Source organism: Gracilinanus agilis, chromosome 6 (genome assembly GCF_016433145.1).
Source record: "Gracilinanus agilis isolate LMUSP501 chromosome 6, AgileGrace, whole genome shotgun sequence".
Classification (NCBI taxonomy): domain Eukaryota; kingdom Metazoa; phylum Chordata; class Mammalia; order Didelphimorphia; family Didelphidae; genus Gracilinanus; species Gracilinanus agilis.
In genome coordinates, this window is record NC_058135.1 from 31,827,505 (window position 1) to 31,854,296 (window position 26,792).

At 35.0% G+C, this 26,792-nt stretch overlaps 1 protein-coding gene across 1 annotated transcript in view; it reads left to right on the forward strand.

Annotated features, from left to right (window-relative positions):
• GC (GC vitamin D binding protein) overlaps positions 1-25,115 on the forward strand; it is an 82,304-nt gene extending 57,189 nt beyond the window's left edge. The window contains exons 11-12 of the mRNA XM_044680310.1: positions 3,222-3,354; positions 25,062-25,115. Coding sequence (XP_044536245.1) covers positions 3,222-3,354; positions 25,062-25,109 — 181 coding nt within the window. The 3' untranslated portion in view covers positions 25,110-25,115. The remainder of the gene's footprint in view (positions 1-3,221; positions 3,355-25,061) is intronic.
• The last annotated feature ends 1,677 nt before the right edge of the window (positions 25,116-26,792 follow it).

Sequence of the window (26,792 nt, forward strand, 5' to 3'; positions counted from 1 at the left end):
TTTGTAGCCTGGTATTTTTTCAAGGAGTTTAACGGAGATAAGGGAGTAATCCCATCTCAGAAAAAAAATTGAACAAGCCATCAAGGAACTTCCTAATTAAAAATCTCCAGGTACAGATGGATTTACAAGTGAATTCTATCAAACATTTAAAGAACAACTAATCCCAACACAATATAAATTATTTGACAAAATAAGCAAAGAAAGAGTCTTACCAAATTCTTTTTAAGACACAAATATGATATTGATTCCAAAGCCAGGCAGACCAGAAACAGAGAAAGAAAACTACAGACAAATCTCCTTAATGAACATAGATTCAAAAATCTTAAATAAAATACTAGCAAAAAGATTCCAGCAAGTTATCACAAGGGTTATTCTCTATGACCAAGTGAGATTTATACCAGGAATGCAAGGATAGGTTAATATTAGGAAAACCCATCCACAAAACTGACCATATCAATAATCAAACCAACAGAGATCACATGATTTTCTCAATAGATGCCAAAAAAAAGCCTTTGATAAAATATAATACCCATTCCTATTGAAAACACTAGAAAGTATAGGAATAGAATGGCCATTCCTCAAAATAATAAATAGTATATATTTAAAACCATCATCAAGTATCATTTGTGATGGGGACAAGTTAGAAGCCTTCCCAATAAGATTAGAAGTGAAGCAAGGATGCTCATTATTACCTCTATTATTTAATATTGTACTAGAAACACTAGCAATAGCAATTAAAGAAGAACAAGAAATGGAAGGGATCAAAGTAGGCAGGAAGGACTAAACTATCACTCTTTGGAGATGATATGATGGTATACTTAAAGAATCCTAGAGAATCAACTAAAAAGCTATAGAAATAATAATTTTAGCAAAGTTGTAGGATACAAAATAAACCCACATAAATCATCAGCATTTCTTTCCAACACAACTCAGCAGCAAGAGTTAGAAAGAGAAATTCCATTTAAAATCACCCTAGACCAGTGATGGGCAAACTACGGCCTGCAGGCCAGATGTGGCCCCCTGAAATGTTCTATCCAGCTGGTGCAACATTATTTCTAATCTGACTAATACAATAAGTAGGATACAATACAATGAAACTTTGAAAGAATTGCCTTAGAAACAGACTGACAGATGAGCATTTCCTTTCCTTTGGCCCCCTCTTTAAAAAGTTTGCCCGTCACTGCCCTAGACAATATAAAATATTTATATATCTATCTGCCAAGACAGAAATTATATGAACACAATTACAAAACACTTTTCACACAATTAAAACTGGATCTAAATAATTGGGAAAACATTAATTAACACTTTTATGGAATTATAAAAATATAACAAAGTTCATTTGGAAGAACAAAAGATCAAGAATATCAAGGGCAATAATGAAAAAAATGTGAAGGATGGGAACCTAGCAGTATCAGCTCTTAAACTGTACTATAAAGCAGTGGTCATTAAAACAATATGGTACTGGCAAAGAGACAGAAGGATGAATCAATGGAATAGGCAAGGCTTAAATGACTTAAGAAAGCTAGTGTTTGATCAACCAAAGACTCCAACTTTTGGGACAAGAACTCACTCTGAAAAAAACTATTGGGAAAATTGGAAAACAGCATGGGAAAATGTAGGTTTAGATTAACATCTTATGTCCTAGACCAAGATAAACTCAAAATGGTTAAATGCCTAAAATATAAAGAGTGAAATCATAAATAAATTAGGTAAACATAGATAAGCACATGAAAAAGTGCTCTAAATCCCTCCTGACTAGAGAAATGCAAATAAAAATATCCCTGAGGTACCGCTTTACACCTAGCAGACTGGCCAATATAGAAGCAAAGGAAGGTGATAAATGTTGGAAGGGAGGTGGCAAAATTGGAAAACTAATACACCACTGGTAGAGTTATGAATTGATACAACCATTCTGGAAGGTAATTTGGAATTATGCCAAAGGGCTTTAAAAGAATACATGCCCTTTGACTCAGCCATTCCACTGTTGCATTTGTTTCCCAAAGAGATAAGAAGGAAAAATATTTGTTCAAAAATATTCAGTCATGCTCTTTGTGGTAGCAAAAAATTGGAAAATGAAGGGGTGTCCAATGATTGCGGAATGGCTAAACAAATTGTGGTATCTGCTGGTGATGGAATACTATTGTCCTGAAAGGAATGATTAACTGGTGAATTCCATGTGAACTGGAAAGACCACTAGAAATTGATGCAGAGCAAAAGGAGCAGAACCAGGAGAACATTGTACAGATACACTGTGGCATAATTGAATGTAATAGACTTTTCTACTAGCAGCAATGCAATTATCTAAGACAATTCAGAGGGATTTAGGAGAATGAATGCTATCCACATCCAGAGAAAGAACTGTGGGAGCAGCAAAAATGCAGAAGAAAAACATATGATCAATCACATGGTTTGATGGGAGTATAATTAGGGTTTTAGAGTTAAAAGATCACTCTATTGCAAATATTAATAACATGGAATTAGGTTTTGAACAATGATACATGTATAACCCAAAGGAATTGCTTGTTAGTGCTGGGAGGTGGGAGGGAAGAGGGATGGGAAAATTATGAATCATGTAACCATGGGAAAATATTCTAAATATAAATAAATAAATAAATTTTAAAAAGAATTAGTGAGGCTTAAACATGTTTTAAAATAGTAAGAAAGGAATCAACAAATGGGGAGAGGTTGAAGATTTGAGGATGTTAATGATTAAGGATGTACTCTACCTGAGAAGACAGAGTGGAGAGGATTAAGTGTATATGTAGAGAGGTTGGGTATTCACAAGGAAAAGCGTCACCTCTTTGTCTGAGTCTGTGGTTAGGGAGGAGCAAGAATGATAGAATGTCAAAGGTTTTGGAGATGAAGAGAAAGGGAGAAAAAGCAGCTCACATGGAATGACCTCAGTCATCTCAGTAGAATAAATGTCAAAGTGCTCAGAAAAGAGAGAAAATAAGTCAAAGTTCTCAGATGAGTGTACAAAAGACTATTAACATGATTTTTTTTAAATACAAAGGAAGTTCAGAAGGAGACACAGACAGTTGGATAGTGTTGGAACAATCATGTTAAATTTAATAAATACTTTTAAATAACAGATTATATGTAATTAAGATCTATACTTTCACATAAAACCCCTTTTTCTGTTTTTTTGTATACAAAAATGTTTATTAAGTTTATAATAAAAATTATGAATAATAATTTTTAAGTTTCCCACCCCCTAGGTTGGCAGAGCACTTTAAGATGAAATTTCCTAAAGCTAATTCCAAAAGTATTAAGGAGATGGTTGACAATCGTACTGACTTTGCATTCAAGTGCTGTCAGATGAATTCACCTCCACTGTACTGTGGTCCAAGGGTAAGAACATTTAACTCTTCTATTTATTACCTCACTGCCCAAGGCCTTGATTTTCTTTGGCCCTTTCTGTCCTTTCTGCAAGACTGCCTCAGGTTGGCTTCATTTAAGACTTTCTTTAGAATACAAATTAATAAATAAGTGGTGACAAAGGATCACTCATATCATAATGAAATTGTACATGTTTGTCAATAGAAAAGTATATGAGAATAAAGGCTACTCATTTTAAGTGGTTCATATTCTTGCTAATAATATTGATTCATCATGGAGGACAAGCACTGCATCATTACCACTAAACATTAGCTCTGCATTGACTAGTCATTCTTCTTTACAAACTCATCTTATTCCAAGGTAAGTAATCAATGATGTGAGATCATTTAGACTGCATCTAAGATATTCATGTTTGAATTACCTTTGGGAAAAGAATTACATAAATGGTTCATGTAAGTGAGATTGGAAGGAGAATATTTTACCTACGTAAGAAAGTAAGCTAGATAAAGTCCAGATGACCACTTAGAAGCAGCAAAAGCTGAGTCCTCTGTGAAAACACTTCCACACCAATCAAAAACAAAGTGCTTTGAGGGAACAGAAAACCAAATCTAACAACAGGACAGAGCTGGGGGAACCTTTTGCTCAACTCAACTTAAAAGGTACATGGGCTTAAGGAAAAGGAAGAAGGAAGGTCCCAGGACTCCTCTCCCACCTACTGTGCTGAGTCTCTAGTGGTTGCTGGAATCTCGGTCTCTGAGATCTTGGGGTGAGGGCTATAGCTGGGAAGGAGTGCCTTGCTGCCACAGCTGGACCAGGCTCAAGGTACAAACCACAGCTAGTAGGGAGGCAACTAGAGGAGAGGTATGGACAGGAGGACAGCCTAGTCCCAGTCACTACTCTCCATATTGGCAGCCACAACTTCATGAGGTTTTGGTCTCAGGGCACAGCCAGCTCCACAGATAAGCTCCAAGCCAGGCTCAATCTAATCTATCAATAAGTCGGATAAGAAGCCTTCAGAGGGCAGGGAAGCTCAATCTCCAACACCCCTTTCTGATGGACTTTCCTGAGAGTAGCTGTAAGAATCCAGCTGATTGGGATCCCAGGGCAAAGGCTGACAGAATACCTTGCTAATAGGGTGGGAAAACCCAGCTTCCTTCAGCTTCCACACCTTCACCTATGTCTTCAGCTTCTGCTGCCAGCTGAGGAAGATCTGACCTCAGGGCTCATTAATAATCTATGAGCCTAATCTAGTCAGTCAGCAGAGCAGAGAAGAAAGCCTCTACAGGACAGAATAACCCAAATAAACAGAGGAGCAAGATTACAGCCAATGACAAAGGGAAAAGAAGGAAAAATATGAGAAAACAACAAAAAGAAAAAAGATATTACAATTGACAGCTTCTATCCATGTAATGAACAAAAAGCAAATGGAACAAAGGAGTACCAAAAAAAACACCAAGAAAAAATACAGAAATTCCAGTGAATTGAACACAAGCTTTGGAAGAACTCAAAACACCATTAAAAAAAACAATTAAGAGAGGCTGATGATAATTGGGAAAAGAACTAAAAAAGCAAAATAAATCATCTGTAAACAGCTACATGAACTAAAACAAGAAAATAGTGTCTTGAAAGCTAGAATTGACCAGTTTGAGAACAAGGCAAAGAAGGCGAAAGATGACCTACATGGAAAGTCAGACCATAAAGAGAAGAATGACCAAAAAGCCAGGGATGAAATTCAGTCTTTAAGAATTAGAATCCAACAACTAGAAGCAAATGATTTCACAAGCCAGCAAAAGTGTATAAAACAAAATCAAAAGAATGAAAAAATTGAGGAAAATATGAAACATCTCATTGATAAAACTATAGATCTGGAAAATAGGGGAAAGACAATTTAAGAATTATTGTACTACCAGAAGATCATGACAAAAGAAAAAGCCTGGACATAATTTTACAGGAAATTATCCAAGAAAACTGCCCCAATATTCTTGAATAAGAGGGAAAAGTGGAGATTGAAAGAATCCACAGATCACCTCCTGCATTTAATTCCCAATTGACAATGCACAGGAATGTTATAGCCAAATCCAAGAACTACCAGACCAAGGAAAAGATACTATAAGCTGTGAAGAAGAAACCATTCAGATATTGTGGAACCACAGTTAGGATAACACAAGACGTGGCTGCATCCACACTGAAGGTTCTGAAGGCATGGAGTATGATATTTTGGAAAGCAAAGGAACTGAGTCTAAAACCAAGAATCAACTACCCAGAAAAATTTATATTCTTATAGAGGAAAGTATGGTCATTTAATAAAATACAAGACTTCCAAGCATTCATAAAGAAAAGACCTGACTTAAACAGACATTTTGATGCCCAAACATAGAATGCAAGAGAATCACCAAAAGGTAATTAGGAAAGGGGAATAAATAAACTTTTTTTTTAAGGGATCCAATAAGTTCAAATGATTTGTATTCCTATACTTAGAGGGAACAGTGACAAACTGCATAGAATAAAATTTCAAATATATAGATATAGAAATAGATATAGATAGGTAGATAGATAGATAAAAAAGAGGATAATACTAAGAGAAATGGGAAAAGAGATAAAATGAGGTAATTTTGTATTTCATAAAGAAGGGCATGGTGGTGGTGGGGAGAGAAGACCAATACAATGGAAGGCTAAAAGAGATTGGAGATAGATAATGCTTAAATCATATACATATTAACATTGACTCAAAGAGAGAAGAACAATCTGATCAATTGGGGCAGAGAATTGTATCATGCCCTATAGAGAAATAGAAGGATAATAAATGGGCTAGTGGGAAGGGGAGTAATACAAGGGAGGGAGAAGGTGGGATGTCTTTTAAAAGGCACTAGAGTAAGAGGGGAATCAAAAAGAGGGGAGGTTCTGGGAAGAGGAATAACATTATGGAAGGAAAAGGGGGAAGACTGACTAAAAGAGAAAAGTTGGAGAGGAGGGTAAAAGGGATAAGAGAAAAGGCAGAATCTAAGGAGAAAGTCAAAATGGAGGGAAACACACAGACAGTAATCATAACTATGAATGTGAATGGGATGATTTTTATGGGTGCTATGTCACCCATAAAAAAGAAACAGATAGCAGAGTGGATTAAAAACCAGAACCCCACCATATTTTGTCAACAAGAAAAACACTTGAGGCAGGTAGATATACACGAGGTAAAGGTAAGAGGGCAGAGCAGAATTTACTGGGCTGCAACTGAGACAAAGAAGGCAGAAGATCATCAATCATGATCTCAGACAAAGCTAACACTAAAATAGATCCCATTAAAAGAGATAAGGAAGATAATTACATCTTAATGAAAGGCAGTATAAATAATGAAGAAATATCAATACTCAATATACATGTAAAAATGTACAGCATTCAGATTTCTAAAGGAGAAACTAAAAGAGCTTAAGGATAAAATAGATAGTAAAACCATACTAGTAGGGGACCTTAACCTTCCCCTATCAGAACTAGATAAATTGAACCAAAAAATAAATAAGAAAGAAGTAATGGAAATGAATGAAATGTTAGAAGAATTAGAACTAATAGATATCTACAGAAAAATAAATAAGGATAAAAAGGAATATACCTTCTTTTCAGCAGCACATGGCACATATACAAAGATTAACCATGTGCTATGTCATAAAACATTTCAAGCAAATATAGGAGAGCAGAAAAAATAAATGCAAATTTTTTCAGACCATAATTCAATAAAAATCATAATCAATAAGGATTTATGGAAAGGCAGATTTAAAGCTAATTTGACTCTCAATAATCTAATTATTAGAAACTGGTGAGTCAAAGGACAAATCAAAGAAATAATTACTGATTTCATTGAAGAGAATGACAATAAAGAAACAACTTATAAAAATCTATGAGATGCAGCCAAAGCAGTACTCAGGGGAAAATTTATATCAACAAATTAGAGAGGAAAGAGGTCAATGAATTGGACATGCAACTTAAAAAACTAGAAAGAGAACAAGTTAAAAATTCCCAAATAAAAACTAAATTGGAAATCATAAAAAATCAAAGTAGAAATTAATAAAATTGAAAGCAAAAGAACTATAGAACTAATAAATAAGACTAGGAGGTGGTACTTTGAAAAGACATAAATAAAATAAAGTACTGGATAATATAATTTTTAAAAAGAAAGTAGAAAATCAAATTAACAGTATCAAAGATAAAAAGGGTGACCTCAGCTTTAATGAAGAGGAAATTAAGGTAATTATTAAGAACTATTTTGCCCAATTATATGGTAATAAATATGACAACCTAGGTGAAATTGGTGAATATCTACAAAAATATAAATTGTCTAGATTAGCAAAAGAAGAAATAGAATAATTAGACAATCAAATATTGGAAAAAGAAATTGAACAAGCCATAAAGGAACTTCCTGAGACAAAAAGCCCCAGGGACAGGGATTCACAAGTAAATTATATCAAACATTTATTTATTTGGGGGGGGGCTATTTAGTTTTTTATTAATTAATTTATTTTATTTAGAATATTTTCACATGGTTACATGATTCATATTCTTTTCCTCTCCCCACCCCCCCTGTAGCCAACACGCAATTCCACTATGTTTTACATGTATCATTGATCAAGATCTATTTCCATATTGTTGATAGTTGCATTAGGGTGATTGTATAGCGTCTACATCCCAAATAATATCCCCATCAGCCCATGCATTCAAGCAGTTGTTTTTCTTCTGTGTTTCTGCTCTCATAGTTCTTCCTCTGGATGTGGATAGCTTTCTTTCTTATAAGTCTCTCAGCCTTGTTCTGGATCCTTGCATTGCTGCTAGTAGAGAAGTCCATTATGTTCGATTGTACACAGTCTCTGTGTACAATGTTCTCCTGGATCTGCTCCTTTCACTCTGCTTCAATTCCTGGAGGTCATTCCAATTCACATGGAATTCCTCCAGTTCATTATTCGTTTGCACACAATAGTATTCCAGCACCAACAGATACCACACTTTGTTCAGCCATTCCCCAATCAAAGGACATTCCTTCATTTTCAATATTTTGGCACCACAAGGAGCACAGCTATAAATATTTTTGTACAAGTCTATTTATCTATGATCTCTTTGGGGTACAAACCCAACAATGCTATGGCTGGATTAAAGGGCAAGCAATCTTCTGTAGCCCTTTGAGCATAGTTCCAAATTGCCAGCCAGAATGGTTTGATCAGTTCACAACTCCACCAGCAATGCATTAAGGTCCCAATTTTGACACATCCCCTCCAACATTCACCACTTTCCTTTGCTGTCATGTTAGCTATTGTGCTATGTGTGAGGTAGTACCTCAGAATTGTTTTGCTTCGCATTTCTCTAATTATAAGAGATTTATAATACTTTTTCATGTACTTATTGAGAGTTTTGATTTCTTCATCTGAAAATTGTCTATTCATGTCCCTTGCCCATTTATCAATTGGGGAATGGCTTGATTTTTTGTACAATTACTTTAGTTCTTTATATATTTCAGTAATTAGACCTTTGTCAGAGTTTTTTGTTATAAAGACTTTTCCCAATTTCTTGCTTCCCTTCTAATTTTGGTAGCATTGGTTTTGTTTGTACAAAACATTTTTAGTTTAATATAATCAAAATTATTCATCTCACATTTTGTAATTTTTTCTAACTCTTTCTTGGTTTTAAAATCTTTCCTTTCCCAGAGATCTGACAAGTATACTATTCTGTGCTCACGTAATTTACTTATAAATTACTTCTTTATATTCAAGCCATTCACCTATTCTGAATTTATCTTGGTATAGGGTGTGAGATATTGATCTAGACCCAATATCTCCCATATTGTTTTCCAATTTTTCCAGCAGTTTTTGTCAAATAGTGGGTTTTTGTCCCAAAAGCTGGGTTCTTTAGGTATATCATAGACTGTCTTGCTGAGGTCGCTTGCCCCAACTCTATTCCAATGATCCGCCCTTCTGTCTCTTCACCAGTACCATATTGTTTTGATGATTACTGCTTTATAGTACAGTTCTAGATCTGGTACTGCTAGACCGCCTTCCTTCACATTTTTTTCGTTATTTCCCCTGATATTCTTGATCTTTTGTTCTTCCAAATGAGCTTTACTATATTTTTTCTAGTTCAGTAAAAAAGTTTCTCCATAATTTGATAGGAATGGCACTAAATAAGGAAATTAATTTGGGTAAGATGGTCATTTTTATTATGATAGCTCATCCTGCCAATGAGCAATCAAAGTTTTTCCAATTGTTTAGATCTAGTTTTAATTGTGTAGAAAGTGTTTTGTAGTTGTGTTCATATAATTCCTGTGTTTGCCTTGGCAGAGAGGTTCCTAAGTATTTTATATTGTCTAGGGTGATTTTAAATGGAATTTCTCTTTCTAACTCTTGCTGCTGAGATGTGTTGGAAATATATGGAAATGCTGATGATTTATGTGAGTTTATTTTGTATCCTACAACTTTGTTAAAGTTGTTGATTATTTACACTAGTTTTTTAGTTGATTCTCTAGGAATTTTTAAGTAGACCATCATATCATCTGCAAAGAGTGATAGCTTAGTCTCCTCAATGTCTATTTTAATACCTTCAATTTCTTTTTCTTCTCTAATTGCTACTGCTAGTGTTTCTAGTACAATGTGAAATAATAGAGGTGATAATGGGCATCCTTGTTTCACTCCTGATCTTATTGGGAATGCTTCTAATTTATCCCTAATGCAAATGATGCTTGTTGATGGTTTTAGATATATACTATTTATTATTTTTAGGAAAGGCCCTTCTATACTGATACTTTCTAGTGTTTTCAATATAGGTGTTGTATTTTTCAAAGGCTTTTTCTGTATCTTTGAGGTAATATTGTGATTTTTGTTGGTTTGCTTGTTGATATGGTAAATTATGCGAATAGTTTTCCTAATGTTGAACCATCCTTACATTCCTGGTATAAGTCCCAGCTGATCATAATGAATAAAGCTCTTGATCACTTGCTGGCATCTTTTTGCTAGTATGCTATTTAAAATTTTTGCATCTATTTTCATTAAGGAGATTGGTCTGTAGTTTTCTTTCTCTGTTTTTGATCTACTTTGGGATCAGTACCATATTTGTGTCATAAAAAGAATTTGGTCAAACTCCTTCTTTGCTTACTATGTCAAATAGTTTGTATAGTATTGGAATTAATTGTTTTTTGAATGTTTGATAGAATTCATTTGTGAATTCATCTGGTCCTGGGGATTTTTTCTTAGGGAGTTGTTTGATGGTTTGTTAAATTTCTTTTTCTGATATGGGGTTTCAAATATTCTATTTCTTCTACTGTTAAGCTAGACAATTTATATTTTTGTAAATATTCATCCATATCACCTAGATTGCTATATTTATTGCCATATATTGGGCAAAATAGTTTTTAATGATTGCCTTAATTTCCTCTTCTTTAGAGGTGCGGTCTTACTTTTCATCTTTGATGCTATTAATTTGGTTTTCTTGTTTCCTGTTTTTAATTAGATTGACCAGTACTTTGTCTATTTTATTTGTTTTTTCAAAATGCCAGTTTCTAGTTTTATTTATAAATTCAATAGTTTTTACTTTTGATTATTAATTTCTCATTTAATTTTTATGATCTCTAATTTAGTTTTCATCTGGGGGTTTTCAATTTGTTTGCTTTCTAGTTTTTTGATTTGCATGCCTAATTCACTGACCTCTGCCTTCCCTAATTTGTTAATATATGCACTCAAGGATATAAATTTCTTCCTGAGTACTGCCTTGGCTGCATCCCACAGATTTTTGTAGGATGTCTCATCATTGTCATTCTCTTCAATGTAATTATTAATTATTTCTATGATTTGTACTTTAACTGATTTGGGAGAATCATATTATTTAATTTCCAATTAGTTTTTGATTTGCATTTCCATATTCCCTTACTAATTATTATTTTTATTTCATTATGATCTGAAAAGGTTGCATTTATTATTTCTGCTCTTTTGCATTTGTTTGCCATGTTTCTATATCCTAGTGCATGGTCAATCTTTGTGAATGTACCATGTGCTGCTGAAAAGAAGGCATATTCCTTTTTGTTCCTGTTTATTTTTCTCCACATATCTATTAACTCTAATTTTTCTAGGATTTCACTCACCTCTCTTACCTCTTTCTCATTTGTTTTTTTGGTTTAATTTAGCTAGATTTGATAGAGGAAGGTTTAGGTCTTCCAGTAGTTTTACTATTTATTTACTATTTATTTCCTCCTCAAGTTCTGCCAGTTTCTCCTTTAGAACTTTGGTGCATACCTATGTATAGTTCTTCTAATTACTATAATAGTGAATACCATTTGGTGCATACATGTTAAGTACTGATATTTCCTCATTGTCTATACTGCCTTTTATAAGGATATAATTATCTTCTCTGTCTCTTGATCAGATCTATTTTTACTTTGGCTTCATCATTTATCAAGATTGCAACTCCTGCCTTCTTTTTCTCAGTTGAAGAACAATAGATTTTGTTCCATCCTTTTACCTTCACCCTGTGTACTTGCCTCATGTGTGTTTCCTGTGGACAACATATGGTAGGCTTTTGGTTTCTAATCCATTCTGCAATTTGCTTCCATTTTATGAGAGAGTTCATCCCATTCACATTCAGAGCTATGATTGTCATCTGTGTATTCCCCAACATTTTGAAGTTCACTCCTAATTCTGCCTTTTCTTCTTTTGCTATTTCCTTTTAAACCAGTGGTTTGCTTTTAATCAGCTCCCCTAATTCCCACTCATATTTTACTTCTCTTTCTGCCCCCATTTTTATTCCCCTCTCATTTTTGAGAGTCAATTAGATTCCCTCCTCTCTCTCTTTCCCTCCCTTTATGTACTCCCTGACCCACTCCCCCACCTTGGTTTTTCCCCTTCTGATTTTCCCTCTAATGTAAGATAGAATTTCTTACCCAATAGATCTAGCTGCTCTTCCCCCCTCAGAATTGATTCTCTGAGAGTAAGGTTTAAGTATTACTTATTAACACTCTCTTCCTCTCCTTCTTATAATAATATTCGTCCCCTCCTCTTCCCATACGCCACTTTGTGTAGTATAGATTATTGTATTTTTTTCTTATTCCTTCAGGTTTCTCTTGGTGCCATCTTCTATTCCCCATTCCTTTTCTTTTTCTTTTTTTTTTACATATCAACTTAGATCACTTAGTTCCCCAGCCTTTCCCTATGTATAGTTCTTCTAATTACTATAATAGTGAATACAATTTTGAGAGTTACAAATAACATTTTTCCAAATTGGCATCTAAATAATTTGATCTTATTGAAGCCCTTAAAGAAGAACATTTAATTTTTTTTCTTTTCCCTCTCTTTCTTATTTATCTTTTCATGTTTCTCTTGATTTTAATGTTTGGATATCGAACTTTCTGCTTAGTTCTGGTCTCTTCTTTACAAATACTTTGATATCTTCTCTCTTGTTGAATGCCCATAACTTCCCATGGAAGTATATAGTCATTTTTGATGGGTAGGTGATCCTTGGTTGTAGACCCAATTCTCTTGCCTTTCTGAATATCATATTCCAAGCATTGTGGTCTTGTGGTGTGGAGGCTGCCAGATCCTGTGTGATCCTGATTGGTGTTCTTTGATATCTGAATTGTCTCTTTCTGGCTTTTTGTAATATTTTCTTCTTAACTTGGAAGCTTTTGAATTTGACTATTACATTCCTGGGGGTTGTCTTTTGAGGATTTAGTGTAGAGGGTGTTCTATGGGCTCTTTCAATGTCTATTTTGCCCTCTTGTTCAAGGACATCAGGGCAGTTTTCTTGGATAATGTCTTGTAGTATGATAGCTAAATTTCTATTTGTCTCTGATTTTTCCAGAAATAATTCTCAAGTTGTCTCTTCTAAATCTGTTTTCTTGATCTATTGTCTTCTCATTGAGGTATTTCATGTTTCCTTCTATTTTGTCAGTCTTTTGACTTTGCTATATTAATTCTTGCTGTCTTTTGACATCACTGGTTTCTACTTGCCCTATTCTCACCTTTAAAGACTGGTTTTCAGCTATAATCTTTTGGTTTTCCTTTTTTCTGGTCTATCTGGGTCTTCATGGCTTCTAGCTGATCATTTCTGGTCTTTAATGTACTTATCATTTCATTTGATTTCTGAACCTCAATTTCCAATTGCAAAATTATGCCTTTTAAACTGTTATTTTCTTTTTGAACTATTTCCCATTTTTCTTGCCAAATCTCTTCCACCTTTCTTATGATCTCAGATTGGAACTCTTCAAGAGCTTGTGTCCAATTTTCATTTTGGGGGGAGGGTTTGGATGTGTTTACTTGTTTGTCCTCTCCTGCTGTTTGTTCTGTGGTCTGGATTTTTTCTATGTAAAAATTATCTAGAGTTAGTAATTTTCTCTTGTTTTTTTGTTGGTTGGTATTTCGTGAGCACTGCTAGCCATTACTCTGCTGGTTTTTGCTACCCTCAGAAGTCTGTGTGAAGAAGGCAGGCTCTCTGTGTATTGAGCTATGGAACAGTTTTTACCTGAGTCTACTTTTTGAGTCTGCGTGGTTTCTGCTGTATGCCACCCCTGGCCCACTACTCTCTCTGTGCCCAAAGTACATACTCTTCAACCTCTTGGGGTTTGAGGTCTAGCTGCTCTCAGGGGTACTCTTGATCCTCTGCCAAGAACCTAGGGGCAGTTCCACACTGCTTTAATTCTAGGATTCTGGCTGTGAATCCTGCCCCATAGGTGGGTTAGGGGAGGGTTGATCAGCTCATGTTTTGGTGGGAGCTAATTTACCCCCTTATAGAGTGGAAATACCCAAATCTCATATACCTTCGATGCTGCACCCTATTGTGGAGTCCCTTCGCTCATCTGAACTTGGCCTTTTTGTTCTTTTGAGGTATTGTACAGGTTGGTGGTGGGGAGGGTAAAAGTTCTGCAACTACTCTGCAGCCATCTTAACCCAGAAGTCCTCTATCAAACATTTAAAGAACAACTAATCCCAACACTATATTAATTATTTGACAAAACAAAAAAGGAGTTTTACCAAATTCCTTTTATGTCATAAACATGGTACTGATTCCAAAACCAGACAGACTAAAAATAGAGAATGAAAACTACAAAATAATCTCCTTAATGAACATAGATTCAAAAATCTTAAATAAAATACCAGCAAAAAGACCTCAGCAACTTAACATGAAGGTTATTCTCTATGATCAGGTAGGATTTACACCAGGAATGCAAGGGTGGTTTAATATTGAGAAAGCTATCCATATAATTGAACATATCAATAATGAAACCAACAGAGATCACATGATTTTCTCAATAGATGCAGAAAAAGCCTTTGACAAAATACAACACTAATTCCTAATAAAAACACTAGAAAGTATAGGAATAGATGGGTCTTTCCTAAAAATAATAAATAGTATATATTTAAAACCATCATCAAGTATCATATGTGATGGGGACAAGTAAGAAGCCTTCCCAATAAGATCAGGAATAAAAGAAGGATGCCCATTATCACCTCTATTATTGAGCATTGTTCTAGAAATATTAGCAGTAGCAATTGGAGAAGAAAAAAGAAATAGAATGGATTTCAGTAGGCATTGAGGAAACTAAACTATCACTCTTTGCAGATGATATGATGTTCTGCTTAAAGAATCCTAGAGAATCCGCTAAAAAGCTATAGAAATAATAATTTTAGCAAAGTTTCAGGATACAAAATAAACCCACACAAATCATCCACATTTCTGTATATTTCCAACAAAACTGAGCAGCAAGAGTTAGGAATAGAAATTCCATTTAAAATCACCCTAGACAATATAAAATGTTTAGAAATTTATCTGCCAAAAGAAACACAGGAATTATATGAACACAACTACAAAATACTTTCCACACAATTAAAAGTAGATCTAAATAATGGGAAAAACATTAATTGCTAATGGGTAGAATCAGCTAATATAATGAAAATAACAATCCTATCCAAATTATTTTATTTAGTGCCATACCTATCAAACTACCAAGAAACATTTTTATTGAATCAGAAAGAATTATAACAAAGTTCATTTGGAAGAACAAAAGATCAAGAATATCAAGGGAAATAATGAAATAAAAAGTGAAGGATGGGGGCCTAGCAGTACCAGATCTTAAAATGTATCATAAAGGTCATCAAGACAATATGGTAGGAAGGAGGCAGGACTTCCTGGTTAAGATGGCAGCAAAGTAAAAAGCAGCTGCTTAACCTCTCTTAAACAAAACATATAGGACTCCTCAAGGGGACATAAAAACAAATCCAGATGAATGAAGGGACCCCACAACAGGGTGCAGTATTGAAGGGTCAGGGGTTCTGGGCATTTCCATGTTATAAAGGGGTGAAACATCTCTCACTAAATCTCAAGCTGAGCACCCCCCCCCCCCTACACACACACACCACCTACAGTGCCAAAGCCAGCGCAAAAGATGTAGAGAAAGAGTTTGGGGCACCCATTAAGTCATTGGCAGCTCCAGGGCCTGCTCCTGAGAGCAGCAAGACTTAAGACCCCAAGAAGCTAAAGAATGCATGTGGACTTTGAACACAGACCTTGAGCACAGGCATAAGTGAAGGCATAGATGCAGGCGAGGGTGAAGGCTCAGAAACCCTGAATGGGGAATCAGTGCAGATGGGTGCTCGACTGTGCAAGAAGAGCCCTGAGACTGTTAAAGGAGCCTTTGGCAGAGGATCAAGCAAGGGTGATCACCAGGAGGCTTGTCCAGAGAATAACTAGACCAGAGACCTCAGGAGCCTAAAGAGCACAGACAGACCCTGAGTGTGAGGATAAAGCTGAGAAGGTGCTGGGCTAACAATGGAAAGCCAGAATCAGACACCACAGAAGAGAAAGATCAACAAGAAGAAATCTTTAACACTCAACTTTTACACAGAGGAAATCCAGACAACAGAGCACACAGCAGAGGAGAATAAACAAGCAATCACATCCAAACCTTCCGAAAATAATGAAAATTGGTCACAAGCTCTTGAAGAGTTCAAATATGAGGTTATGAGAAAGATGAAAGGAATCTGGCAAGAAAATAACAGTTTAAAAGGCAGAATTTCACAATTGGAAAGTGAGGCTCAGAAATCAAATGAATTGATAAGCAAATTAAAGACCAGAAATGACCAGCTGGAAGCCTTGAAGAACCAAACAGACCAGATTTAAAAGGAAAACCAAAAGATTATAGCTGAAAACTAGTCTCTAAAGGCTAGAATTGAACAATTAGAACCTAATGATCTCTCAAGACAGTAAGAACGAATAAAACAAAGTCAAAAGACTGATAAAATAGAAGGAAACATGAAATATCTCAATGAGAAAGTGACAGACCAAGAAAACAGGTCTAGAAGAGACAATCTGAGAATCATTGGTCTTCCTGAAAAAGCAGAAATTAATAGAAATTTGGATTCCATACTAAAAGAAATTATTCAGCAAAATTGCCCTGAAGTTCTACAAGAGGGCAATCTAGATATTGAAAGGATCCATAGATCACTCTCTACACTAGACCCAGAAAAGACAACTCCCAGGAATATAATAGCCAAATTCAAGAGCTTCCAAGTAAAAGAAAAAATTTTACAAGAAGCCAGAAAGAGACAATTCAGATATAAAGGAGCGCCAATCAGGATCACACAGGATCTGGCAGCCTCCATGCTAAAAGACCCCAAGGCTTGCAATATGATATTCAGAAAGGCAAGAGAACTGGGTCTACAACCAAGGATCAACTACCCATCAAAACTGATTATATACTTCCATGGGAAAGTATGGGCATTCAATAAGATAGAAGATTTCCAAGTATTTGCACAGAAAAGACCAGGACTAAATGGAAAGTTTGATATCCAACCACAAAATCAAGAGAAACATGAAAAAGTAAATAAGAAACAGAGGGGAAAGAAAGAAAACTCTTATTTTTTAAATTTGCCTCTTTAAGGGCTTCAATAAGAATTAATTATTTGTATTCCTACGTGGAGAAATGTTATGTGTAATTCTCTGTACTGAACTCTAACCACTATTATAGTTTTCACTATTATAGTAATTAGAAAAATTATTCATAGGGAGAGGTAGGGAGTACTATATGGTTGAAGATGATATGAGGAGTGGGAAAAAGGGGGGTAAATAGTAGAGGACACCAAGAGAAACTTAAATGAATAAGAAAAATAGGATGTTCTATGACATAAAAAGAAGGCATGGGAAGGGGAGGGGATGAATACTATTATAAGAAGGAGAGGAAGAGAGCATTAAGAGGTAATATTTAAACCTTACCCTCAGAGGAATTAACCCTGAGAGGGAAGAGTAGCTATATGCATTGGGATATAGAACTCTATCTAACTCAACTGAGAAAGTCAGAAAGGATAAACCAAGGGGAGCAGGAGAGTGGAGAGGTCAAAAAAGGGAGGGGAGAAGAAATGGGAGGGAATTCATTAGGCCTTAAAAATAAAAAAGAGGGGAATAACAAGGGAAGGGGTAGAAAGGGAAGTAAATCAAGGGAGGGGACAAGGGTTACTGGCTTAAAGCAAACCACTGGTTTAAAAGGAAATAGTGTAAGAAGAAGGGATATAATTAGGGGAGAACACCAAAATGTTGGGGAATACGCAACTAATAATTATAACTCTAAATGTGAATGGGATGAACTCACCCATAAAATGGAAGCAAATAGCACAGTGGATTAGAAACCAAAATCCTACCATATGTTGTCTACAAGAAACACGTATGAGGCAGGAGGACATACACAGCTAGCTTTAAGGTAAAGGGCTTCAGCAAGATCTTTTGGTCTTCAATGAGAAAAAGAAGGCAGGAATGGTGATCATGATTTCTGAAAAAGGCAAAATAAAAATAAATATGATTAAAAAAGATAGGGAAGGTAATTACATCTAGATAAAAGGCAGTATAGAGAAAGAGGAAATAATGTTGCTCAATATGTATGCACCAAATGGCATAGCATCCAAATTCCTAAAGGAGAAACTGGCAGAGCTCAAGGAGGAAATATATAGTAAAACCATACTAGTGGGAGATTTAAATATTCCTCTTTCAGATCTAGATAAATCACACCAAAAATAAATAAGAAAGAGATAAGAGAGTTGAATGGAGTCCTAGAAAAAATAAAATTTAATAGATATGTGGAGAAAAATAAATAGGAACAAAAAGGAATACACCTTTTCAGCTGCACATGGTACATTCACAAAGATTGACCATTTAATAGGGAATAGAAACATTGCAAACAAATGCAAAAGAGCAGAAATCATAAATATAACCTTCTCAGATCATAATGCAATAAAAATAATAATTAGTAAGGGCACCTGGACAGGCAAATCAAAAACTAATTGGAAATTAAATAATATGATTCTCCAAAACCGCTAGTCAAAGAAGAAATCATAGAAATAATCAACAATTTCATTGAAGAGAATGACAATGATGTCCTTCCAAACTCTGTGGGATGCAGCAAAGGCAGTACTCAGGGGGAAATTTATATCCTTGAGTGCATATATTAACAAATTAGGGAGGGCAGAGATTAATGAATTGGGCATGCAACTTAAAAAACTTGAAAGTGAGCAAATTAAAAATCCCCAGATGAAAACTAAATTAAATATTAAAAATCAAGGTAGAAATTAATAAAATCAAAAGTAAAAGAACTATTGAATGAATAAATAAGACTAGAAGCTGGTATTTTGAGAAAACAGATAAAATAGACAAAGTACTGGTCAATCTAATAAAAAAAGGAAAGAAGAAAACCAAATTGACAGTATCAAAGATGAAAAGGGAGACCTTACCTCCAATGAAGAGGAAATTAAGGCAATCATTAAAAACTATTTTGCCCAAGTATATGGCAATAAATATAGCAATCTATGTGATATGGATGAATATTTACAAAAAATATAAATTACCTAGATTAACAGCAGAAGAAATAGAATACCTAAATAATCCCATATCAGAAAAAGAAATTAAACAAGCTATCAAAGAACTCCCTAAGAACAAATCGCCAGGGCTGGATGGATTCACAAGTGAATTCTATCAAACATTCAAAGAACAACTAATCCCAATACTATACAAATTATTTGATATAATAAGCAAAGAAGGAGTCCTACCAAATTCCTTTTATGACACAAATATGGTACTGATTCCAAAGCCAGGTAGATCAAAAACAGAGAAAGAAAACTACATACCAATTTCCCTAATGAACATAGATGCAAATCTCTTAAATAGAAATACTAGCAAAGAGACTCCAGCAAGTGATCAAGTGGATTATCCACTATGATCAGGTTAGATTTATACCAGGAACGCAAGGATGGTTCAACATTAGGTAAACCATCCAAATGATTGTCCATATCAACAATCTAACAAACAAAAATCACATGATTATCTCAATGTCAAAAGCCTTTGACAAAATAAAAAGTGTTCTAGAGCAATGCAAATCAAAACAACTCTGAGGTATCACCTCACATCTAGCGGGTTGGCTAATATGACAGCAAAGGAAAGTAATAAATTTTGGAGGGGATGTGGCAAAATTGGGACACTAATAAATTGCTGGTGGAGTTGTGAATTGATCTAATTATTCTGGAAGGTAATTTGGAATTTGCCTGCCCTTTGATCCAGCCATACCAGTGCTGAATTTGTACCCCAAAGAGATCATAAAGAAAAAGACTTGTACAAAAATAACTATAGCTGCACTCTTTATAGTAGCAAAAAATTTGGAAAATGAAGGTGTGTCCATCGATATGAGTCATATCTGTTGATAATGGAATAGTATTGTGCTAAAAGGAATAATGAAATGGAGGAATTCCATGTAAACTGAAACTGAAATTGATGCAGAGCGAAAGAAGCAGAACCAGGAGAACATTGTAGGCAGAAACTGATACACTGTGGCACAATAGAATGTAATGGACTTCTCTAATAGCAGCAATGCACTGATCCAGGACAATTCTGAGGAACTTATGAAAAAATGCTATCCACTTCTAGAAAAAGAACTATGGGAACAGAAACACAGAAGAAAAACTTTTGCTTGATCATATGGTTCAATGGGTATATGATTGGGGATGTTGACTTTGAATGATCACTCTATTGCAAATATTAATAATATGGAAACAGATCTTGATCAATGATATGTGTAAAACCCAGTGGAATTGCTAAATGGCTATGGGAAGTAGCAGGGAGGAGGGGAAGTAAAGAACACCAATTATGTAACCGTGGAAAAATATTCTAAATTAATCAATTTAAGAAATATAATTAAGAAATAAAAAAAGACTTTTTGACAGAAAAAAGAAAATAATCTAGCTTTGAAGCACTTTAGCATATTCATATTCATGGCAAACAGAAATTGATTTACTAATGATTTTATGTGTGAATTACAAACCAATTTGTATTTATTCATTCATATAGGTCCTTTGACACTTTTGGTCTCTTCATTTAAAGGAGAACCATAAATGTGATAATTTGCCTTGACAATGTGGTAGGCACACTGACACAAGGCAAAAGACATGAGTACCAATATTATCTCTATACATTACTATTTGTGTGATCTAAAGACAAGGCTCTGACTTTCCAGACTTCAGCCCCTTCATCTATAAAAGCTTACATTCTAGCAAAGGAAGGCAACACTCAGAAAGGAGAGGTAGCGAAAAAAGTAGCCTGATATGACTTTTCCAAAACCATGGCAGTATTGATTAGATTCTAGACCATTTTGATAAAATTATCTAGAGTCTGTATGGTTCAAGAACAAAAAATATTAAATAGTTTTTAATCTGGTTTTGGTTGAGTTTTGTGGGGCACTAGTTTGACACCTAGCATAAATTCTCTAGTATGACTAGTGATAGATGGATTTAGTGGGCTTGCTAATTAAGTAAAAAAAAATTGTTATGGAAACAAATATATATCTTTTCCCATGATAAAAATGACACAATTTACTTTATGTTGTTTATAAGAGAGACTATGAAGATTTGACAAAGTACCAGTAAGTATCTCAGTGAGGCTATGGATAGAGTTTTGGGTCTAAAGTCAAGAAGATCTGTGGTGAAATTCAGCCTCAGATATTCACTACCTATGTAACACTGGACATCATTTTACCTCTCTCTCAATTTCCTCATTTGTGAAGTGGAGATAATAAAAATAGCTTCTTTCCTGAGTTGTAATGAGGATAAAATGAGAATATTTTGAGAGCTTTGAAAACAATAAAGCAGCATAAAAATGATAGCTATTATTATTTTTACTACTACTAACATACAGCATAAGGAAGAAAAAAAATGTTACTATTTACAAAAATTCACACAGATCTGTTTCACAGTGCATTTGGTCTATGCTTTTCTAAAATGCACCAAAGAGCAATGATATAACTGTTTGTACAATTTTTTAGAGTTTATAAATTCTTCTCAGATAATATCTCACTTAATCATTACAATAGACCAGTGAGGAGGGGAGGATATTGCCTCTGAGGAAGAAATTATGTGGTCATTCCAAGTAAATGGCTGGTCAATGTCATATCTGGGCCTTGGACTCAGGACTTCTGCCTCTTACCAATCCCAGTATGTCAACTATACAGTACTAAATACTATCATCTCAAATATTCAGTCTTGGATGGAATCTTAGAACGATTTAGTCCAAATCTCCCATTTGACAGATGGGGAAATTGAAATTCAGTGACATTTGGTGATTTGCCCAAAGTCACAAAATAGAATGGAATCCATATTTTCCTGATTCCACAGTCCAGGGTTCTGCCCAGTACTGTGTGCTTCTCTGTGTCCTCTAGAAAAAAAAATCCCGCATGGTTTGGAATTATTCTCAAGAAAATAAAGAATTTGAGTCTCTATTCAGTCCACTATATCCTCAAGATACAAAATAATAGACAGGCTATTCTTCTATATAGTAGCATGTAGTATAGATAGACAGATATAGTATATTTAGATATATTATAGACTATCTATTATATAAAGTACATATATGATATGTAACATATCTATAAACTATCTTCATTAGTCAAAGTCCTTCCATAGAGTTTGTATTGATAAGTTATCTTGCTGCCATCGAAGGCTAAAATCCTGCCTGGTCTCCTCTGCAGGCATTTTGCTAGATGGGATACTTTGAGTATGCACTCAAATTATTGTTAGGCTCTCTAAAACTTGACAACACTTTGCCTTTCCAAATTTAGCTAACACTCTTTTCCTCTTCTCCTCATATGAACCAATTCTTAACCTGGGCTACATATACCCCAAAGGAATCAGCTGATAGGTTTCAGGGTCAAACAGGACCTTTACCCCCCTGCATAAAACTGGAAAAAGAGTCTGGTAGTATCAAAAATTCAGTTTGTTCTGTGTACATAACCAGTGGAAAAAGATTGTTCCTATCACGTGGTAGAGGACTAAAAGATACCTTTTCCCAGAAGCATGTCTCTGTCTCTCCCACATGGGTATCTCCACCTAAGGTGAAATAATCAGTTGTTAACATAACTGAAGAACTAAAAAACTTGGAAGGAAATCTGTTCTACAAATTTGGATGAAAACATTATCTTTATTTTCATTCACCTTTAGAGGAAATCCTTCAGTTGTCATTTTAAAATGTTATTCTGGGAAAGGTTCAAAAGGATTCACAATAGTTTTCACAAGATTTACAAAGGGACCATGAAAGAAATTAGGAAAATTCGATCTAGATAGGTCTGACTATTCACCATCATCCAACTACAACTTATCTCTGTACCTTTGTTTACATTGTATGTAATGTCTGTATGTAATGTAATGTAATGTCTGCAATGTAATTCAACAGAAAAAGACAGTTTCACAGATGAAAAAATCACACCCCATAGAAAGGAAGTGGCTTAGATCACACTGGGTTTGTCAGTCAATGAATATTTATTAAGCATCTACTAGGTGTCAGTCACTGTATTAGAGCCTAGCGGAGGGGAAAAACAACTTTTAAAGGTAAAAGATATGCAGTTCCAGATTCAAAGGAGTTCACAGTCTAATGGAGGAGACAACAGCCAAACAACTATCTACAAAGCAAGCTATAGACAGGATAGATTGGGGGTAATCAATACAAGGAAGGGACTAGCATTAAGAGGGATCTGAAAGTCTTCCTCTGGAAGTGGGATTTTAGCTAAGACTCAGAGGAAGCCAGGAGACAGACACGAGGAGAGAGAGGAGTCTAGGAAGAGTGAATTGTATTGGTGGAGGTGTCATATAGGAAGGTGAAGATCTGGATTATATTTACCAAGATTGACTAAGAGTTGCAAAGTCTTCTACGGAACAATAATAAAAGGACACATGGTCAAGTGTTATATCATATACCAAGGACAGTTCATCAAAGAACTAATGTTAAATTCCATGAAGCCTAGAAGCATTTCCAATAAGAATTGGACTTTTGGGGTTTGGGTCTGTTTTGTTTCTCTAGCAACATTTGTAAGAAAAAATTTGACAGCCATGTTGAAGTCAAGATGATGGACAGTTACCCGCTTAGAATGTGGAATGAACCAAGCTTGGCAGGAACCTGGCAAGAGCCAAGGGCAGTTAGGCTCGGGTATAAAAGCCAGGGATTTGAAGCCATCTGGATCTCAGCAATGAGATATTTTGGTTTAGGTAGGCCAATGTGTGCTCTATTCAATCATCAACCAGCAACCAACTATAAATCTGTTTCATCAATCCTGTTCCTGAATTACTCTGACCAAGAAGACCAACAACATATCATTCAGCAGGAAAACCTTGACTTTAGGTTGGGCCTGTCTGGCCCAACCGGGCTGTTAACAACCAAACCTTCATCAGCATTATATGATAAGATTTATCAATAATATAATCAGCTTAATACAGTTAAGGACTTCCTAATTCCCCTTCCCAGCCATTACCCTGCTCAACCTCCCTAAGTCTATTAGATAATAAATCATCTTTAAACTTACTACTGACTTGAGCTTCATTAAAGATCTAGTGGGCTCTAGTGAATTATAAGCTGTGAAAACTTGAGAGAAGAGGATTATTATATCCTACAGAATCAGTGATCAATCTGCAGTCAGTCATAAGCGTTATACAAGGCACAGGGCTTCAGTTGGACAGAGTTAGCTGAACAAATATCTCAGTGGATTTCTTGCTTGGCTGGTAGCCCTGGGATACTGTTAGCATCTGGAGTTTGTGATAAACAGATTCAATATTATAGTAACATCTATTGTAGTAGGTAATCCTTCTGGGTTCACTATCCTATCTTAGGTGTCCTATGGGATTCAATACCCACAATTAACCCAGCTCCAAGATCCACATAACAAGTTTACATAACACATTGAGTATGGAATCCTGAATCCAAGATTGACATGGTTCAGACTCTTGGGTTCAGGGATTTTCTGCATCTGGTACTGAAAAAGTCAAATGAAACAAACCAACATCACAACCCTAATTCTTGGAACCACAGAGCCCAAGGCTTAGAGGGTGTGGACTTTTCCCTTCCATCCATAGAGCCCATGCTCTCAATCAAAAAGGACCTTTCCTCCCACCCCACCACATGCAGCTAGAAAAAGAGAGAGTCTCAATTGAGTAGTTTAAAAAGTGCAGCTTGTGCCAGCTACATAGCCAAAGGAAAGGTGCTATTCCCATTCACATAGTCAAGGACCAAAGGATGTCTTTTCCCAGAAACAGATCTCTGCCCTGTGCCACATAAGTACCTTCATCTAAGTTGTTTTGGGCATACACAAAAGCTCCATTATATTTTATAATCCTTAACATACTGTCAGTTGTTAATATTATTGCAGAACTAAGTGTCCTATAAATTAAATATTTTGCATGCTTTACTTTCAGATTGATGCTGAAACTAAATTTTTTCTGGCCACAACTCACGTCTTTTGACTTCGGTATGTATGTAAAATGTGAGCAGATAACATCAGAAATCAGAGGCATATTTTATTAACCATCATAGAATTGTTTAATTGTTTAGTTAGAATGAACCATTGAGATCATATTCTAATCTAAACCTTAGAGAGACCCAAAGAGGTTACCCCTAGAGTACACTCAGCTAGTTATTGACAGAATTGGGAGTGCTTCATTCTCAGTTTTAGATGTAGAAGAAATAACACATGGTTTAGAGCCAGAAGCTCTGAACTTTATTGGTCATGTAAACTTACCATATAGTAGGGAGTTCAAAATTCTCATCCACTGACTAATATGTAATGTTTTTAAGGGTTAGATTTAAATCAATTTGAATGGGATTATAGGAGAGTGCTTTTCTTCAATCCAGGAGGCAATAGAATAGCTAGAGGGTACAGAGGGATTGATTAATTAATAAGTCAAATTATTACCATTAGAGTATACAAGGGGATTGATTAATAAGTCAAATCATTACCATTAAAGTATCACCAATTTCTTACCCCTGGTAAACATCTTAACCTTATAAAAGAGATGCATGAATAATATCGCAAAAAGTCCCTCATGTACATATATACTCACAAATATGCAAGAAGTTCTGAAAATTAGACCTAAAATTTTCCTCACTGGCCAAAGAGATGGCCAAGGATTAATCATTTTTCTTTTGGGGACTCATTTCCCTCTTTTGAACAATGTGGGACTGGATTAGATCAACTTTAAGGTTTCTTTTAGTTCCAAATGCTGTATAACCTTATGCTAAATATATATGCATATATTTATATTCTTTTGTGAGATTTTGTTGTTGTTCAGTCACATTCATGTCTGATTGTTCATGGCCCTTATTTTGAATTTTCTTGATGAAGATACCAGTGGTTTGCCCTGAAGCAAGCAGGGTTAAGTGACTTGCCCAAGGTCACACAACTAGTAAGTGTCTGAGGCCAGATTTGAACATAGAAAGATGAATCTTCAGGACTCCAGGTGCGCTCCGTCCATTGTGCCACCTATAACTTTTGTGAAAGAAAAACAAAATAAAACAAAAAGTAGCTCAAATAATTTATTTCTGAATAAATACAATAAGTTAAATATTAATAAGCCAAATAGAAAATACATTTAATAGAGAAAGAAAAATAGATATTGGCTCCTTCCATACATGCTAATTGAAATGGGTATTTTTTGACGACATTCCTTTACATGTTCTAACATACTGGTTTGCCAGAAATGTGGAAATGAAAAATAGTTTAATTTTCTGGCAGATTAAATTGCTTCAAACTATTAAGCATTTAACCCCATTCTCCTACTCAAATACTTTGAGATAGTAAAATAAAAATGCTTAAAAATAATAAAAATAAGCTTATTATCAGAAAAGCTGCTGAGACATAAAAATGCTATATTATATTATAATATAATATAAATATATGTTTACATATTATTGATATGTATTATAATATCATATTATTATATTATAATAAATTCCACATGTACATTTCAAAGCTTGTTAGCAATCTTTTCTGACTTTATTCTATACACTTAAATATGTTCCAATGATCCTATCTTCTTCTTTTATCTTTTTAATTTTTTTTGCAATCCTAACCCTAGCCCCTCCTTTCACTACAACTCATTCATTCCAAAATTGGAAAAAGAAAAAAGAAAAGCAAAATCTTTGCAATA